Genomic DNA, 19,196 nt, shown 5'->3' with positions numbered 1-19,196 from the left:
TCTTTTTTGTGAGTGTTATTTTATTTAGGCTTAATATCTAATTTCATCCCATAATTTATTAAAAGTACTCAATTTGGTCCTTAGTTTTTTAGCATGAAATTGGATCCTTTTGTTTTTTAATTTTACCCAATTGAATTTTTTCCTTTATGTGATGAGTTTGGCCGTTATCAATTGCAATTATTATCTTGAAATTTAAGAAAATAGTGTTTTAAAAAGTGGCAGTAAAAAATCCCCACTTTATTTGTTATCATTTTAAAAAATTTTAAAAAAATCAATTGGATCTGTTTAACAACAACACATTCCAGTATGCCTGTGTTGACCTCTCTTGCTGCACCCTCCAAAACAATTCCCTTAGCTAACCTTCCTACACCAATGCTTCCCACGAAGTCTACATCCAACAAGGTCCATCTTGCTCAAATTTCTTTCTTTGTATATGTTAGGATATGGAACTTGAGGGGGTTCGAGGGATTGGGATATGGAACTTGAGGGGGTTCGAGGGATTGGGCCTCAGGAGGGGATGTTGCGTTTGGAAATTTTATTCACTCATTTTAAAATTATATTTTTTTCATTTTTTAATTTCAAAATAACAATAATTATTGTGGGGGGGGGTTTAAACTGCCACTATTCGTAATTAATAACAACCATAAATCATCACCAAATGGACGTGTGACCGAAAGGATCCATTGAGTAAAATTTAAAAAACAAAAGGCCTCAATTGAATACTCAAAAAATTAAGAAAACTAATTGAGCGATTTTAATAAACTAAGGGATCAAGCTAAGTATTAAGTCTTTTATTTGTCTTTAAAAAATTATAATTAAGGCCCAAGTCCCAAGGACAAAGCCCCTAATTCTCTCCACCCTAATAAATGAGTTTTTTTTAATATCAACTGTGCAAAAGGCTCAAAGGAAAGAAAATTACATCAAGATAGATTTTGGAGTAGCCACCCCAAGGACATCCATATATTGAATCTCTTTTCACTCCAAGAGTGAATCTCTTGAATCAAACCTCAACCAGATGCATGTTTTAACCATCACCTTAGAATCAACTTGAACATCAAGTAAATGTAGAAATGTCTCATAACTTCCTACTAAACTTGTTTTGATATCTAGATTCTAGAGTTAGAATCTCTCCATCTTTGATCTTGATAGAGCATGGTTATATTTTTGTGTGGAAGTACATAAAACCCTACCATCCCAAGTTAATCAAAGACATAAATTTAGAAAAAATACATTAAAATAGTTAACATCTTACAAAGATAAAGAATTAATCAACAAATTTTACTGCTTAATTAAGAATATCCTAAAGCACATAAAGTTTAATAAAACTCAATCTACATCAAATCATAAAAGATTATATAGGATTAATGATGGCGTATATCAAATATCATCTGATCATAGAGTTGCATTAATAAAACCAATATGCATATAAGCAATGCCATATATAAGATAATCACCTTTTTTCATTGGAATGTTTGCTTTCTAGACATGAGGGGAGTCACCCTGACCAATTCTTGGAATGATAAATTCTACCTATAGCAAATTAAGAAACATATGTTACTCACTTTCTCACAACAAAATAGACTACTATTATGGTTTGAAATTTAATTCATATTGAAAAGTTCACTTATCTATAAAATATTGTATCTTGAATAAAAAAAATCTACTTGACAATCATGAATTGTTGAAGAGCCATTTGATCTCTCATGGTTAGTTAATATAGAACTTAAGTGACACTTAGTGTTCATTCCAATCAACCCACCTTCTTTTATATCTTAGTGAAGGCTATCTCGTTGGACCATGGAAACTCTTACTACTATAAAAAAAAAAAAAAAAAGCCTTCAAGATTGGTTTAGAACTCATGTTGAATTGACTGTCAATGAAAGTGGGCAACTTTTGACGACAGTTCAAAAACCAATGTTGTAAGCACCTTTTTACATCGGTTGTAGATACAATTGATGTAAAAATTGTCTTTACAGCATTGGTTTTGCTCAAAATTGATGTTGTAAAGACACTTTCTACATCGGTTGCAACCACAATCAATGTAGAGATTAAGTGCATTTTTTAAATATTTTTTTTTTCAATGAACTCAACCTACAAATTCAAAATAGACCTAGACACTTTCTTCAAAAATATTTATTATATGCATAAAAATTAATAAGTGTACAAAACTATTAAAAGTATAGTTCTAATTATAATATATATCCTTACACAAACAATTTTGGATAAGTCACTGATCTCTACTAGAATTTTGGGAAGAGTTAAAATGACAATATATAGAATAAAGTGATTTGCTACTAAGTCATAACATAACATATTTATAATCAACAAAAACTAGTGTAATAGTGACAAAAGTTGAATAACAAATCTCTTTCAGCTTAATATATAGAAGTACATGGTTATCCCTCTTAGTCATAAAGTTGATAATTCATAACCTTGTTCAATTTTCCATTCCTCGGTATCTTAGGCTCATTAGCAAAATTATACAAGTATGCATCCACTTTATATCTACTAGTGCAATGGAATGCAACTTCCTACACAAATAAGGTTCCAACTAATCCTCAACAATGCCAAACCTGAGTTAAGGAACAAAGTAAAGAAAAAGAGAACATCACCAATAGAGTTAAAGGATCACAAAAAATTTAATGAGTTCACTACATAGCATGGCATGGGAGATTTTAAAAATTTAAATTCATTTTCATTTAATATTTTATTTCCTAATATCATTTGTTCAAGATTAATAAAAGAGATTATATATGTGTCAACAAATAGGAAGCTCAGCAAGACGACAACATTCATCCAACACATACATAAGAGGACCTAAAAAAAGAGGTAATTCTCTTACAATTGATCTAAAGAGAAACTAAGAATAAAAATGTTTTGATACATTGTGAGTGGAAAGATTTTTATATGGTCAATTAATTAAATAACATTCTAGATGTGACTTTAAAACAACTAATAACAAAAGTTAACAATCTTAGATAGAGCTTTCGCAATAGCTTTTATACTAGTTCAGGCTTGCACGATGATGATTATCGAAGTTATTATCATCACATATAGACAAAGTTAGAAAACTTAGCTAACACCTATCATGCCTCTTACATTACACTCTGAACTTGAACAATGTAAATGTCTTGCTGCATGATTTTCTAAGTAAAATGCTTATGCCTTGTTAGTGTGAAGAAGTAGAATCAAGAGATAGGTTGCTACTCTTGGAGAAGGTGTATCTTTGGATGCCTTTTAACCAGGCAAGTTTAGCATTGAGATGAGTTGTATAATGCAAGCCCCCCTCTCAAACAAATGACTCACTCACAACATAAATTTGGATTTCTTCCTGAGTACCACGGTAATGTCATGTTAATAGAGAAAAAGAGAATTAAGTAAAATTAATGGACTAAATTTGGATCTCTATGAACTTTTTTTTTGGTACCTAAGAGAAAATTAAAACCGAAAAACACAAACAAAAATGCTAAACAACATGAATTAAATCATAGCCTAATGCTGCTAGAATATTACCAGGAGGGACCTTTAGAAGCAATTGCTTAGAAATTATACTTTTATTTAGAAGAAATGGCCAGAACTTTGCTAAATGATACAAATCTTCCTAAGTATTTCTGAGTTGAAGCTGTTAATACTGCATGTTATATAATGAATAGATCATTAATCAGACCTATCTTAAATAAAACATCATATGAATTGTACAAAGGAAGAAAAACAAACATTTCTCATCTTCATGTTTTTGGATGCAAGTGTTTTGTGTTAAACAATGGGAAAGACAACTTAGGTAAGTTTGATGTAAAAGCAGATGAAGGTATATTCCTTGGTTATTCCTCAAATAGTAAAGCTTTTAGAATTTATAAGAAAAGAACTATGATTATTAAAGAATCTATTCATGTTGCTTTTTATGAGACTAACCCTATAAGGTCAAGAAAGGAAATACTTGATGATATTACAGATTCTTTAGAAGATATGCACATTTATAATGAAGGGCACAAAGGCAAAGGAAATGGAAATAATGAAGAAAATGATAAAACTAAAACAAGTACAGATACAGATTTTCCAAAAGAGTGGAGAACTTCAAGATATCATCCTCTTGATAATATTATCGGTGACATATCAAAAGGGGTAACAACTAGACACTCTCTCAAACATGCATGCAATAATATGAATTTTGTTTCTTTAATTGAACCTAAAAACTTAAGTGAAGCCATAATTGATGAACATTGGATCATTGTTATGCAAGAAGAGTCAAATCAATTTGAAAGAAATCAAGTCTGGGAATTAGTTGATAAACCTAATGATCATCCAATTATATGAACTAAATGGGTTTTTAGAAAAAAATTGGAGGAACATGGAATAATTATTAGAAACAAGGCTAGATTAGTGGCTAAAGGGTATAATCAAGAAGAAGGAATAGATTATGAAGAAACATATGCTCTAGTAGCCAGATTAGAAGCCATTAGAATGTTATTAGCCTTTGTATCCATAACAGATTTTAAACTTTATCAAATGGATGTTAAAAGTTTTTTTTTAATGGTTTCATCCAAGAAGAATTTTATGTTGATCAACCTCCTGGTTTTGAAAACTCAAAAAAGCCCAATCATGTCTTTAAATTGAAAAAGGCTCTATAAGGTTTGAAACAAGCCCCTAGGGCTTGGTATGAACGATTAAGAAAATTTCTTTTAGAAAAGGGCTTTACAAGAGGGAAAGGTTGATACCACACTCTTTATCAAAAGAAAATTGCATGATATTCTCTTAGTACAAATATATGTTGATGATATAATCTTTGGGTCAACTAACGATTCTCTATGCAAAGAATTCTCTCAAGATATGCAAAATGAATTTGAAATGTCCATGATGGGTTTGGGATGGAAAATGCTAAATACATGGCCACTCCTATGAGCACTGCTTGCTATCTAGATAAAGATGAAACCGGTCAGTCAATAGACATAAAGAAATATAGAGGTATGATCGGATCTCTTCTTAATTTTTAGCAAGTAGACCTGATATAATGTTTAGTGTTTGTATGTGTGCAAGATATCAAGCAAATCCCAAAGAATCTCACCTAAGTGTCGTTAAAAGAATAATGATATATTTGTTAGGCACTATAAATCTAGGGTTATGGTATCCTAAGAATTCCTCTTATAACTTAGTAGGATACTTTGACTCTGATTTTGCTGGATGCAAAACTGATAGAAAAAGTATTTGTGGCACTTGTCATTTTATTGGTTCTGCTCTAGTATCATGGCATAGTAAAAGCAAAATAGTGTTGCCTTATCAACTGCAGAAGCGGAATATGTTTCTGTTGGAAGTTATTGTGCACAAATCCTTTGGATGAGACAACAATTTTCTGACTATGGTTGAAAACTTAATCATATACCTATCCATTGTGACAATACAAGTGCAATTAATCTGTCCAAAAACTCTATTTTGCACTCTAGAACAAAGCATACGGAAATAAGACATCAATTCCTTCGAGATCATGTTCAAAAAGGGGATTGCATATTAGAATTTGTTGACACAAAGAATCAATTAGCTGATATATTCACAAAACCTCTCCCCAAAGAAAACTTCTTTGTTATTAGAAGAAAAATAGGACTCTTAAACCTAAATAACTTAGAATCTTAGCCACTTTGGATGTTTATACTATTTAATTATCATGCTTGATTATGATGAATGTTTAACTTTGATTGTTTATCATGATTGATTATGATTATTATTTACTTTGGTTGAGTGAAATGGTTGTTTTGCTTGTTTATGACTGATTACTTTGAATGTTTATAACAGTTGCATTTGATGATTGTTTTTCATGATTGTTCATACTCATAAATGTTTTTGATTGCATAATTGTATATTGATCCTCCAACGAATCTGTGAAGCTTTTCCGTCCTATTTTTATCTAGCATTATCTATCTTTAATTTCCTTGATATTTCAAACTTTCTGCATTGGGTTTATTTCGGATTTGGTTCTTTATATTTCTATTTTGGACTTGTTTATTTCTTCGTTGGTTGTTTTTCTGTGGATGCTTTGGTCATTCATACTATTGTTTAAGACTTGATATGTTTGGTATGTGTAACACTTGGTTGATTCCTCTATGAATGATTGGTTACTACGTGAATGATTGTTTCTATTTCGGTGTTTTTGTCTTTTTGATGTTGCCAAAGGGGGAGAGAATCATGTAAGGTACAAGTATAGGGTGTGTGTGTGTGTGTGTGTGTGTGTGTATATATATATATATATATATATATATATATATATATATATTTGCAAACCTTTCTGAAAATATTTTTCTGTTAAGCAATGATTGCAAAATTAAGAGACAGTGATCGTCTCGCAAAAGAAATATTTTTCAATAAATGATTTCAGTTGGTTGTCATCATAAAAAAGAGGGAGAATGTGAATGTATGTGTATAAAGGTTTTGATGATGCCAAGACAAAAGCAACACAAGTTTTATTTCAAGTCCTAATCAAGACCAAGAAAACAAAGATCAAGAAGAAAGCTAAGTCTTAGTCTATCTTTGTTAAAAGAGTCTCTTAGTGATTGCAAAGGTTTGACTTCACAACATAGTTTTTAAATTGATTATAAAAAGGTTTTAAATTATTTTTAACATTTTTTGAAAAAGACATTTTTCCACTGGTAATTGATTACCAGACATTATAATCGATTGCCAGAAGCAAAATTATTTTAAAAACCTTTTTCAGAAAGTTTGAAATTTGAAAGTTGTAATCGATTACCACTTGTCTATAATCGATTACCAGTAACGGAACTACAAAAATTCAAATTGAAAAGTCATGACTCCTATTTACATAACTGTGTAATCAATTACCAAAGAGTTGTAATCGATTACCAGTGAAGAAATTTTAAAAGTTACTCTGAAAAGTCACATCCCTTCATAAGTTTTTGAAAAGCCACCAAGGGCCTATAAATATGTGACTTATCTACAAAAGTTTTCAGAGTTTTTCATAACCTTATTGTCTTAACCTCTCAAAAATAAATCATTGGTCAAACAGTTGTAAATCAATTAACGATTCTTCTAAGAACTTCATCTTGTATCTTCTTCTCTAAAAGAGAGAAAAATATTTGTACTTTCTTTAAAGACTTATTAAGATCAAGAGGTTGTTTGTCTCTTGAATTGTGAGTTTCCTGAACATAAGGAAAAAGGATCCCTTGGGTGTTCAAAAGTTTTAAAAAGGATTTTTACAAAGTTAGTGGAAATCTCAAGTGGGTTGTTTGAGGAATGAACATAGATACAGGAAGTGGCCGAACCAAGATAAGTTGAGTTTGCATTTCTCTCTTCCCTATCTTGATTACTTTATCTTGCATATTTTATTTATCTTACACACTTGAAGTATTCTGTTGATATAACTTTCGTTTTCATCTTCAATATTCCTAACATATAGATTTAAAAGGGGATTTAGAAGTCAATTAAATGAGAACTTTTTAAACTTAATTCACCCCCCTCTTAAGTTATTGATGTCACTTGTCTAACATTTTCAACATAAAATCATATTATAAGGGCATCATTCTAAGATGGTTATTTGCCTGAAAACCATCTTAGAATGATAATTTTTCTAAGACGGTTTTTTTGGAACTATCGTGGAAAGTCAAAACTTTCCACGATGTTGACTTCAAAGACGGTTTAAAATCGTCTTTGAGTGTGTTAGAAACCATCGTTGAATATGTTTTTTCCACTAGTATATTCTACAAGATAAAATATAGAGGATCAAAATCAAGCATTTGCATATTTAATGGTCTCTTTCACTTGGTTTGAGCCAAAGGAAGTCCAAGAAATCAAATACCTCCTTTTCGGTATAAAATTTCAAACTTGCATGCACCCTACAACAACATAATCCTTAGCATAACTAGATAGCATTATACATCTTTTATTCCTGCAATAATAAAATATAACTAGAAAGATATTACAAAAGACAACTGAAATTTTAGAAGAGAGAATTATAATAGGGTGGATGTGCAATAAACTAAGCTATTAGAAACTAATATTAAAAAACAAAAGATAAATTTATATTATAGTCATTTGTAGTACCAGTAGATAAAACAACACAAAGCATAGTGCAGGATAAAAGCTAAAGATCACAGTTCACTTATAATTTCTTTCATTGATTTATCAATAAGTGGGAGGTTGTATATTAGGTCAGCATTTTCAACTTTAAATGAAATCTTTTCAATCATTGCAATAGCCTTGTAATAGATCTATATATGTTCATAAGTTTCCCAAGTACATATGTTCTGCTCTTGTTTAGATCAAATGTACAATATGATAAAGATGATTGTCAAGTGCACCCGATGTTAGTGGAATTTCAATTAACAAATACAAATAAATATCAAATAATAAGCATATATATGATTGTGTATTTGAATTTTTCTAGTATGTTATAAATACAAAGTATGTACTGGCTTTGCCAATGACTAATCTTCATTAAGGAACTTGGCTGTCCAGGTTTGGTGGGGTTCTTGATGAGGACAAGGCAAAGGAATAAGAGCAAGGAACCTTTAGAAGGACTTGGAGGACCTATGGCAAGGGCTAGAACAAAGAAGGCCAAGGAAGCTCTTCAACAAGTGTTAACCATGCTATTTGAATTTAGGCCCACGTTACAAGTGGAGAAGCTTCGGATTGCCAATTGCATCATGTTCCAAGAATTGTAGAGGGTGCCACTTTTGTTGAGTGATTTTATTAACATTTTGTTAGTTGAAATAAAGACCCAAACTTATGTTAAAGTGATTGTTAATTCTCTTTGGATTTGCACCACCTATGGGCTTGTTTTAATTTAAAGAAATTAAGGTTTAATAAGGTGAAAACTCTAGGATTGTGGCTGCCTCTTGGTTGACCAAAGAGTTGCACAATTTTCCATATGTTTTTGTGTCTTAATTCTAGTTTTAATTAGGTATAATGACACCATCAATTGTTGTTATTAATTCTAGTTTTAATTAGGTTTAATGACACCATCAATTGTTGTTATTGGTGATCATTTTATCTTTTCACTTGTGTAACAAACTTGATGTCATTCCTATTTATAGGCCGCACATTTTCTAATAAAAAAAACATACCTTGAATTGAGTTTTAATCACCTTCTAAAGTGTGAGAGTGAATCTCCTTAATTACTTAAGTGATTTAAGAAATTGGTTTATCAAGGAACACCACCTTGTGTGTGACACCAATTTCGAAGGAGTGATTCTTCCAACCACCTTCTTCATTCTCCTTATCCATTCTATTTTCTAAATTTCATACAAGTAAAAAAAAATAAAAAGAAAAACCTTTGAAGATCCATCCTCAACCCTTGTGCAAACTGGTTTACATCAATTCTTCCCTTCTAATCACTTTTTTTTTTCATTCAAAAGATTTGAATCCAAGACTTTGCTTAAAAAAATCGAATTCAGTATCAGTTGAACTAATGACTTGTTGGTGTATGTAAGTCTATACTACCATTAAATGTTCATTGGATTTTTTTATATAAAATTTAAATTTATGACACTATCAATTAAATTTAACTATCTTATTTATTTTTATTTATTTTGAGAAAATTAGTTATTTATTTCTTATATAAATAACTAAATATTTTATGTGATAAGTTTAATGAGTAAAATCTTAAAAGATATATCAAAGATAAAATAATAATCTATACTTGTATATTTCTTTTTGGTCTCCACATTTTATTTGACTAAATACTTATAAATTCTCATTAAATTAATTATATTGACCAGTTAAAAAATAAAAATGGTTAACATATCAATATTAATATTTTTTAAAAATAAAAAAATGTGGACATAATAGTAATAATAATCTATTGACAAAAAAATCTTTTGCCCTCACGAGTTAAGAATTTTATTATAAATTATAAACTTAAATATATTTTTGTTCTATTAAATTTGAGTTACTTTGTTTTTGGTTTCTCAACTTTAAATTTATTTTGTCAAAAAAAAAAACTGAATTCATTTTTCCCCCTTAGTTTCAAAAAAAAAATTCTTTAGTCTTTTTTCATAAAAAAATCATTTTCCCCCTTTATTTCATTTCAGTAAATTACACTAATCATCCTTAAAGTTTTATGAAACTAACCAAACATTTTTTACTTTTTTTTATTCCTATACTAATTTCCTTAAGTTTTGAAAATTATATGATAACACCTTTTTATACATTACACTTAACCCTTTAATTGATTGAAAGACATTAAAGTGGAATTACCTAAAAAGGAGGTTATGGTAAATGTAGAAAATAAAAAGGGATGTTTATATAATTTAACAAAATTAAAGTGAGCATTAGTATAATTTTCTTTTTTTATAATAGAAACTAAAAAGAGATTAAAAAAACGTTTTTTTAAAAACAGAGATAAAATAAGAACAAATTTAAATTTGAAAGACGAAAAATAAAATTAACCCAGGAAACCAAAACCTATTTAAGCTTAAAAATTATATAGGACGGAAGAAGATACGTAAGAGATAGCTGTTGATTCGTGATGGAGTTCAGCCGTGTGGTTGATGCATAATTATAAACTGTTGCATTTGCATATCGTACTATTTTTCACCCTATGGAAGAAATAGCATTTAATTGATTCTATTCAGTTTTAACCGAATGGTTCAACCAATTTTCCAACCACTTGTTTCACCCTCCATTCTTCCTCCTTCTTCTGCATGCCCTTTGCACTTCCTTCCACCCCATAATAATGGCTTCCACCCCATAATAATGGCTTCCACCCCACAAAGCCTCAAACATGGGACACCCCAATGTTGTGCTGTTTCACCCTGTAATCAGAACAACACTGTTCTTCTTAATGACTGGCCTCAGTTCCTTCAATTCTCAATTGGGTCACATGATTATATGCTGGCCAAGGCAATTCATGGGTCTCTTATCAAATCTGGTTGTGAAGGTGACATGTTTGTGGACAACAATCTTATGAACCTTTACTCAAAATTCAGTAACATGGGTGATGCACAGAGGATATTCGATGAAATGCCTGTGAGGAGCATAGTCACTTGGACTACCCTCATGAAGGGGTATTTGAAGAATGGGGATGTTGGGTCTGTTTTCTGTGTTGCACGTGATATGTGCATGGCTGGTGAGAAGTTCAATGAGCATACTTGTTCAGTGGTTCTACAGGCATGTAGGTCCCCGGAGGATCGTGTTTTTGGGGAGCAGGTTCATGCTTTTGTCGTGAAAAATGGGCTTCAGGAGAATGTTGTTGTGGCCACTTCATTGGTTTCTATGTATTGTAGAAGTGGTCAGTTGGGTTGTGGTGAAAAAGTGTTTGGCGGCATAAGTGTTAAAGATGCTCAGTGCATAAATTATATGATTTTGGAATATGGCAAGGAAGGCTTGGGGGATAAGGCGCTTTGGATTTTTGTGGATATGCTACAATCTGGATTGAAACCAAGTGATTACACGTTTACGAATTTGATCAGTGTGTGTGATTCAAGTGTAGGATTATATGTAGGGAAGCAACTACATGGGCTTGCAGTTAAGTATGGTTTTATGTGTAAAACATCTCTTGGAAATGCAGTTATTACAATGTATGGGCAACATGGAAAGGTCAAAGAGGCTGAGAGAGTGTTTGGTGAACTGGATGAGAGGTCTTTGATTTCCTGGTCTGCTCTTCTTTCAGTGTTTGTTAAGAACGGCCATTCTAACAAAGCCTTTGAAATTTTCCTAAATATGCTTCAAGTTGGTGTGCCTCTTGATTCTGGTTGCTTCAGCACTGTTTTAGATGGGTGTTCAGAGTGGAATAATTTGAAATTTGGGATTCAAATTCATGGACTTGCAATAAAGCTTGGTCATGTCTCTGATGTAAATAGTGGTACTTCTTTAGTAGATTTGTATGCTAACTGTGGAAGTTTGCAGTCTGCAAGAGTGATTTTTGACAGGCTTCCAAATAAAACAATTGCTTCATTTAATGCTATTCTAGTTGGATACCAGAATTCAAAAATAAGAGATGATGAAGAGGACCCTATGGGTTTTTTCAGCAAAGTAAGATTCAATGGTGTGAAACCAGATTGTGTAACGTTTTCACGACTCCTTTGTTTATCTGCTAATCAAGCATGCTTGGTAACTGGGAAAAGTCTTCATGCTTACACTATAAAGGTGGGCCTTGAAGATGATACTGCTGTAGGCAATGCTGTAATTACTATGTATGCTAAATGTGGCACTGTTCAGGATGCTTATCAAATATTTAGTAGCATGAACCGTGATTTTGTTACCTGGAATGCCATAATTTCTGCATATGCCCTTCATGGTGAAGGAAACAATGTACTTTTGCTCTTTGAGGAGATGAAGGAACAGGGTTTTGCTCCTGATGAGATTACAATGTTGGCTGTTCTCCAAGCATGTAGTTACTCAGGTTTGTGGGAAACTGGGTTGCACTTATTCAATGAGATTGAATCGAAGTATGGGATCAGGCCTGTGATTGAGCACTTCTCTTGCATCATTGATCTTTTAGGTCGAGCCGGAAACCTATCCAAAGCCATTGATATCATCAGCAAATGCCCGTACCCTGAGTCACCTTTGCTTTGGAGGACTTTTGTGAATGTCTGTAAGCTTTGTAGTGATTTACAATGTGGAATGTGGGCATCCAGAAAATTGCTTGATTTAGCCCCCAATGAGGCCTCCTCTTACATACTTGTATCAAATATGTATGCTGAAGGAGGCATGCTGGAAGAGGCTGCAAAGATCAGAACAGCTATGAATGACTTGAAATTATTTAAAGAAACAGGTTCCAGCTGGATTGAGATAGACAACGAGGTTCACTATTTTATAGCAAGTGACAAAAACCACCCTCAAAGCAGAGAAATTTATGCACATTTGGATCTGTTAAAATATGAAATATGTTGGAGCTGTGGGAACAGAAATAATCTTGAACTGATTTCAAATTCCCTGTGACAATATTTTTACAGCATTCTGACAGTGGAGGGTGGATTTGCCAGTAGATCACTCTTCCATGACAATTTTCTAATAGTTTCACCATAGTAATTCTGTATACCACTTCTTGCTAAGAAAAGGTTGGAAAATTCTGAACACCTTCTGTAATGTTCATTACAGTGACTGGTAGAAGTTTTCTTATTAGAAACTGGTGCGGCAACTTCTTTTGCTTTAATGCTTGTTTTCATTAGGATCCGAAATGAACCAAAATCATGTACATTTGTATTTGTAATCTTTGTAGAAAATATAGAACTTGACCATAGGTTTATGAATTACACTTCATGAAAATGAAAGCAGGGTTCTATCATGCTATGGAGTAAGCAAATTTAAGTATTACCAATACGACAGTTATTTTGGAATGCTATGTATCATGAATTTAGTTACTGTTTCAAATTATAAACCAGTTTCTGCGTTATAAAAGAAATATGAAAAATATTTGATTGTTTTATTAGCTAACCACTGAGAATTAATATACTGCATAAAAAAATGACAATGTTGACAGATATTTCTATAGTTCTATTGCCTGACAGAAATATAAGTGGTGAGAAATTATTGTATGCTTTGAAATCACTCAGTGTCTATGGTTCAGGTTAATCTCTGCGTGACACCTAATTGAGTGTCATTAACTCTTTCTTGTAAATTGAAAAACTTGGTTACATGTCAGGTAGAGATTGACCAAGACCATAAACACACAATGCTCTTACACCATATAATAATTTCTCATGAGTAGCACATGGATACAAGATTTGGATGGTCTTACTTTGAAAATCTCTTTGTACACAGGAAAATGAAAAATTCAAACATTAAGAATGATGCCTTGATCATATTTCATCGCCAAAATCTTCTCCCTTTGGATGGTAATGAATTTATCTAACTAGACATTGGATCTAGCTTTGTTGCCTATGTGTTCTATACTGACACTCAATCCTTTTCTAGGCCAGTATTTGTGAAAATCGCCTTCCACTGAAGACTCACGTTCCAAATACAAAATACACTAGAAAACGAAAATTATTTATAATGTTTTTAACTTTAGTTCTTATTGAAAGCGTGAAAACTCTAGCTACTTAAGGTGATGAAATACTAGCCACATCAATGCGCAATTTCCGTGCTAAAGTTGAACATCAACTATTAAATTGTTTTTTTTTCTGAGTTGTCTTTGGTCTACTAAGTTGTCACATGTCTAATCTTTTCGCTTGATGAAAAAGTGAATAACTTAGTTCTTAATTTACTAATGAACAAAATTTAAGTGCGTAACTTTATTTTTAGTGGTGTTCTCTAACTAGAATTAGTGTTTTACTTTACTAATCCGTGCATTAAGTAGGTCGTTCAACTCTATCTGGTGCGTTAAGTCTGCAAGATATTTTCTCATAAACTAAACAAATACTTCTTTTTCCCGTGATGGGGTATGAAAATTAACAACTGATTAGGAAGATTTGAGAGGACCCGTTTGGTATGTCAAAATCTAACATTGTGGAGAAAATTGCATAAAATGTTGGACACAGAGTTACATGTCGGCATTGGTAGTGGAAAACAACTAATTACAATAAACCATATATTATTAATGTACAAAACGTTTAATCAGCACAACCAACCAAATAATCATCATCACTCAAAAACACTCCAATTGGTTTCTATATAATATAACATATAACTCCTACCCCCCCCCCCTTGCCATCGTCGAGTTCATGTAAAAGTGCCTAGGTTCAATATTAAGTTAAAATAAAAAATAAACCCCCCCCCCCCCCCCCCCCCCCCCCCCCCCATATCTTCTTTTTCTTTATACTGCTTATCTCACTGCAAGCCCTCTTTAACCCTTTAAGTTAAATTTAAAAGGAACAGGGGCTCTTATCACACTATGTCATCTATTATGCTCATAATCTTTTTCACTCTATGTGTCTCTTTTTCGTCACTTTTGTCTGTGGTTTCAAAACATAACATTTATTTTATATAATTTAAAAGAAAGATCTTTTAGTAGGTGCTCTTCCAACTGCTCTCATGAGGTTGGCAATCTCCAGAACCCTGGCTACTTTAGTTCCCCTTTTAGCCTCTGCTGATGCCCTCCTCTCCTCAGCTTTTCTATGGGCTTTTGCTACATCATTTTGCATTTTCTCCAGTGCTCTTGCTCTTTTCTCTTCCAGCTTCCTCTGCACGATGAGTGCAATTTTGTTTTTGTTAATGATGGACAAAATAGTAATTACATATAGTGTGCACTTTGTTAGTCAAAGTTCTGTTTTAATGTCTAATTGAGTTAATGTAATGTAGGCTGAAAATGAAAGTGGCATCAAAATCAAATCATTAGACCACTTGCTATTTGCTGGCGGCTACCATATTTTCAGCCCTTTTTTGTAGACTGTAAAAGTAGAGTTGAAGATAAGGAAATGGATTCAGCCTAAATGAGTCCCTTCAGATATTACCATGTTTAAAATTCACTTTATCCAATCACATATCATATCTTATGTTAGACGACATATAATAATTTTCTTAAAAATTATTTTTAAAAGAACTCTAATTGGTTTGACAGTATAAAACTTTTTACTCTTGATGATATATAACAATTGAACTCTATTATTATATTAAAGTATTAACCAAAAGAATATGCTTTTGCTCATAAAAAAATGCAGAATATGCCTGCAGCTGGATGATATTTTACTTTGAAATTGGCATGGTATCTTCCCTACTAGCCCAAACAAAAAAAGAAAAGAGGAAAAGGAAGAGTTTGAGAAGGAGCCAAATTCTACATATTTTTTTCACTATGAGAAGACAGAGATTTTAAGCTTGCATATGACCAAGATCAAGCCCTTGAATTGCATGCTAAAATCACAAACACACATCAAAATTCAAAGGATATCTGCTGTCACTAACACTTTAATTTGTTCAGGGAAATAATAATAATAAAGAGGGAAAGAAAAGAAAAGAAAAGAAAAATTGACAAGAAATCTAGACCTTGTTCACGCATTTATAATTTCATACATAGAACTAAATTTCTTCCCCAACCGTCAAGGGAAAATAATTCCCACCTTGTCTAGAAATATATTGATCCAGGATACAAGAGTCCAAATAACAATAATGAAGCAATCATCAAAGGGTGTCAAACCCTATTCCCCAACTTGTCAACCCTATTCAATCTTTAATTTCAGTTGAAAAAAAAAAAACACTTTTATGAAGACCCAGAAGAAATTAAGGTAAGGGTTCCGTTCTTCACCGATTGATTGGATCAACCATGGACTAATCTAACGACTCAATTTTAGTCTAGAGAGTAATCATCATAAACAAGCACCACCATCACCATAGAATTCAAACCAAACTAATCATGATCACTAACCAACCCACTAACACCCGAAAAAAAGTAACCAAAACTCAACTCGTAAGCAACTATATATACCCTCACTCAGCTTCAATTTCCAGGTCCATATGTATGAAAAAGTATCTGTTAGAACTTAGATGTTTTAACCCTTTAATAGATTTTCATACTTTAGGTCTGTATGCATGAAAAAGTATTTGTTAGAACTTAGATGTTAACCCCTCAATAGATTTTCGTATTTTGAAGAATTAGTCTCTGACTCTCGATCTGAGATACCTGAGTACTCAAAATAATTCATAACTCATATATAAGTATAAGTGTATAACATACCTCAACTTTCTTCATCCATGAAGATGCTTTCTGAACCTGCTCATTCTCCCACCCATTGATAACAGCATCTTCCCTCTTGAACCTGTTGTTGATCTTAGCAACCTTGGCGTTCTGCCACGCCGATATCTTTGCCTCAACCTCCTCCTTCCTCACTCTCTGCACTGTCACCTCATTAAGAGCACCACCTGAACCAGAAGAAGTCCCTCCACCACGCCTCGGAGGGGACGACGACGAAACCGCCTCCAAAGGGTTGATGTCCGCCACAATCGCCAAAGGGTTAGTCTCCTCCATCATCAACATCTCATCCTCTCCAATCCTCCCCAAGTTGTTGTAGCTATTATTATTAATATTGTTATTGTTATTATAATTGTTGTTGCTGTTAGTGTAACTATTAACACCTTCTTCATTGCCATGCATCGTGTTCAAGCTCATTTGACTTGGGGTGGTGATGTTGTTTTCGATGCTTGAGCCTGCTAGAACGAGGGCACTGAATTCTCTACTCATGCTGAAGTTCTCGCTGGAACCACCTTCTATGGACACAGAAGATGAGTCGTGGCTGTGGCTATGTGTGTGTGTTTCAAAGTTTGGTTCTCTTCTTGGGGGTGGAGTTAAGGCGTAGATTTCTCTGATTTGTGGTTCGTTTTCTGCACTCTCATTGTGGTGTTGCTCTGTGCCATGGCTTGTGGAAGGTGTTTGATCATTCAACATGAGAAGGGTGTGTTGTGGGGTTTTGGTGGAGTCAGTAGTGGAACAGAGAAAGTGAAGGGAAAGTGGACTACAGACAAAGTCAGGGGGTTCAAGCAGAGTACCATGGGGTATTTGTTTATTTTGTGTTTGCGCGAGTGTTTGTGTGTTATATATATATATATATATAGTCTTTTAATGGTAAGTGAAAATGAAGAGATAAGGTAGAGAAATGGTTTGCGAGATAAAAAGAGAAAATAGGATATTTAAGAGTTTTTAATTATCATTGAACTATAAATTACCACCTATATATTTTATATGTTTATTAATTTTTATAATGATTATTTTAATATAATTTTTAATAAGTTAATATACAAATAGTGATATATGAATGGATTGGTTTGGACTTATACAAGATTTACATTTACTTGGAAAAGAAGAACTTGAGAAGGAGATGATTTTTTGATAAAATAATATAAAATTTAAAATAACTTACTGAAAAAATATAAAATTTCAAACAAGTTATTAAATTGAAATTATTTATTATGTATTCGAGTAAGTAGATTTAGATTTGAATTTTTTAAATGAAGTCTCAGATTTAAATATTTTGTATGAAAAGAATGTAATTGAGATGATTTATTTTCTATCCTTGAAGTGTGCTATGAGAAAAAATCAATCAGATAAAAAGGGTCCCAATTTTTATATTTTATATTTTACTATTAAAAATACTAAATTTCTTATTATTTTATTATTCATAGCTGGGAAAATTGCTAAAGTGATTTTTTAATGATTAGTTTTTTTTTTTTTACAAATAATGATTAGTTCTACTCATCAACGAATAAAAAGATATTTTGTTAAGATTAGTCTTTTCCATATGTTTTCTTTCATTTACTATTTAAAGTGTGAATAATGTAAATATTATTGTTATTTTAATTGTATAAGATAGTTAAAGTAGTGAAATCGTTTGAAAGAAAAATGATATATATTATGACTGAAAATTATGATAAATTGTGTTACTAGCTAGTAGAAAAATAATTGAATTTATCGTATTTTAGTTAATTTATTATATTTTTAGTGTTTTGATTTAATATGCTTTATTTTTAGTATATGTAAAGGCAAATATAACCGGGCTTTGAATTGTGATTTTAAAATTTTTAAAGCATTTTTTTTAAAAGCAAAGTTACCGTTTGAAGAAAAACTTTATAAGATAAATAATAGATTTTCGCAAAATCACTTTCAGACGATTAAAATAGATCTTGCAAATCAGACAAAGTTTTCAAAACAAAATCTAATCAAGTCCTAGGTCAGTTTAAAAATAAAAAGATAAACGAAAGCATTAAGACATAGAGATTTATATATGTTGATTTCTACTACTGAGATTATGTTTTGTTTTGGCTAACCACCAACAAATTACAAGTATTAATCACTAGCACCACTTCTGACCCTTACAACTCAAGACTAAGCTTGTTACAATCAAGTATTCTTTGTCCTACCAAGTCACTATTGACTCTATACAAATAAAAAAAAATTGTTTGTTTGTACAATAACTAACTCTTAATTGTCTTAGAGATGGATATACAATCTCATTAATCTTTTCTCTCAAGGTATTCTGAGAATATTTTCAAACTATACAACAAGTTACAAAAAAAATTATTACAAAAAGAATTTGAATCAAAACACTAGGTTTATGTCCATGTCTTTAAAAGCTTATGGTATTTATAGGTTTTCTTCAACAAGTGTTTGTTATCTTCAAAGATTATTGTTGTTGGAGCAGTTAATGCTTGCATTAAATGCACATACTCCTTATTGTTGGAAAATCACTCTTGTAAGCTTTTGTGTTGATCATTTCAGTAGAAAATCACTTACTTTAAGTCAGAGCAGGTCTTTCATCAGTAGTGCACGTCTTTTAGTGGTGTTTGACAACTTCTAGATCTTGAACTTCATTTATTTTTCATAGGAT

General features: G+C 31.9%; 2 protein-coding genes across 2 annotated transcripts; one reads left to right on the top strand and one right to left on the bottom strand.

Moving 5' to 3' along the window:
• Positions 1–10,584: 10,584 nt before the first annotated feature.
• Positions 10,585–12,882, top strand: LOC100814796 (pentatricopeptide repeat-containing protein At2g33680). Its single transcript, XM_041013041.1, has one exon. It carries the CDS (start codon positions 10,585–10,587, stop codon positions 12,880–12,882), a length of 2,298 nt encoding a protein of 765 aa, XP_040868975.1.
• A 1,815-nt stretch (positions 12,883–14,697) lies between these two features.
• Positions 14,698–17,400, bottom strand: LOC100784687 (remorin 4.2). Its single transcript, XM_003519019.5, has 2 exons — positions 16,553–17,400; positions 14,698–15,065 (listed from the first exon to the last, which is right to left on the bottom strand). Exons 1-2 carry the CDS (start codon positions 17,258–17,260, stop codon positions 14,874–14,876), a joined length of 900 nt encoding a protein of 299 aa, XP_003519067.1. The 5' UTR covers positions 17,261–17,400; the 3' UTR covers positions 14,698–14,873.
• Positions 17,401–19,196: the final 1,796 nt, after the last annotated feature.

The sequence above is a fragment of the Glycine max genome, chromosome 2 (genome assembly GCF_000004515.6).
Source record: "Glycine max cultivar Williams 82 chromosome 2, Glycine_max_v4.0, whole genome shotgun sequence".
Lineage (NCBI taxonomy): Eukaryota > Viridiplantae > Streptophyta > Magnoliopsida > Fabales > Fabaceae > Glycine > Glycine max.
Note: the sequence above shows the minus strand (reverse complement) of the source record. Positions and strands in the feature narration are given on the sequence as shown.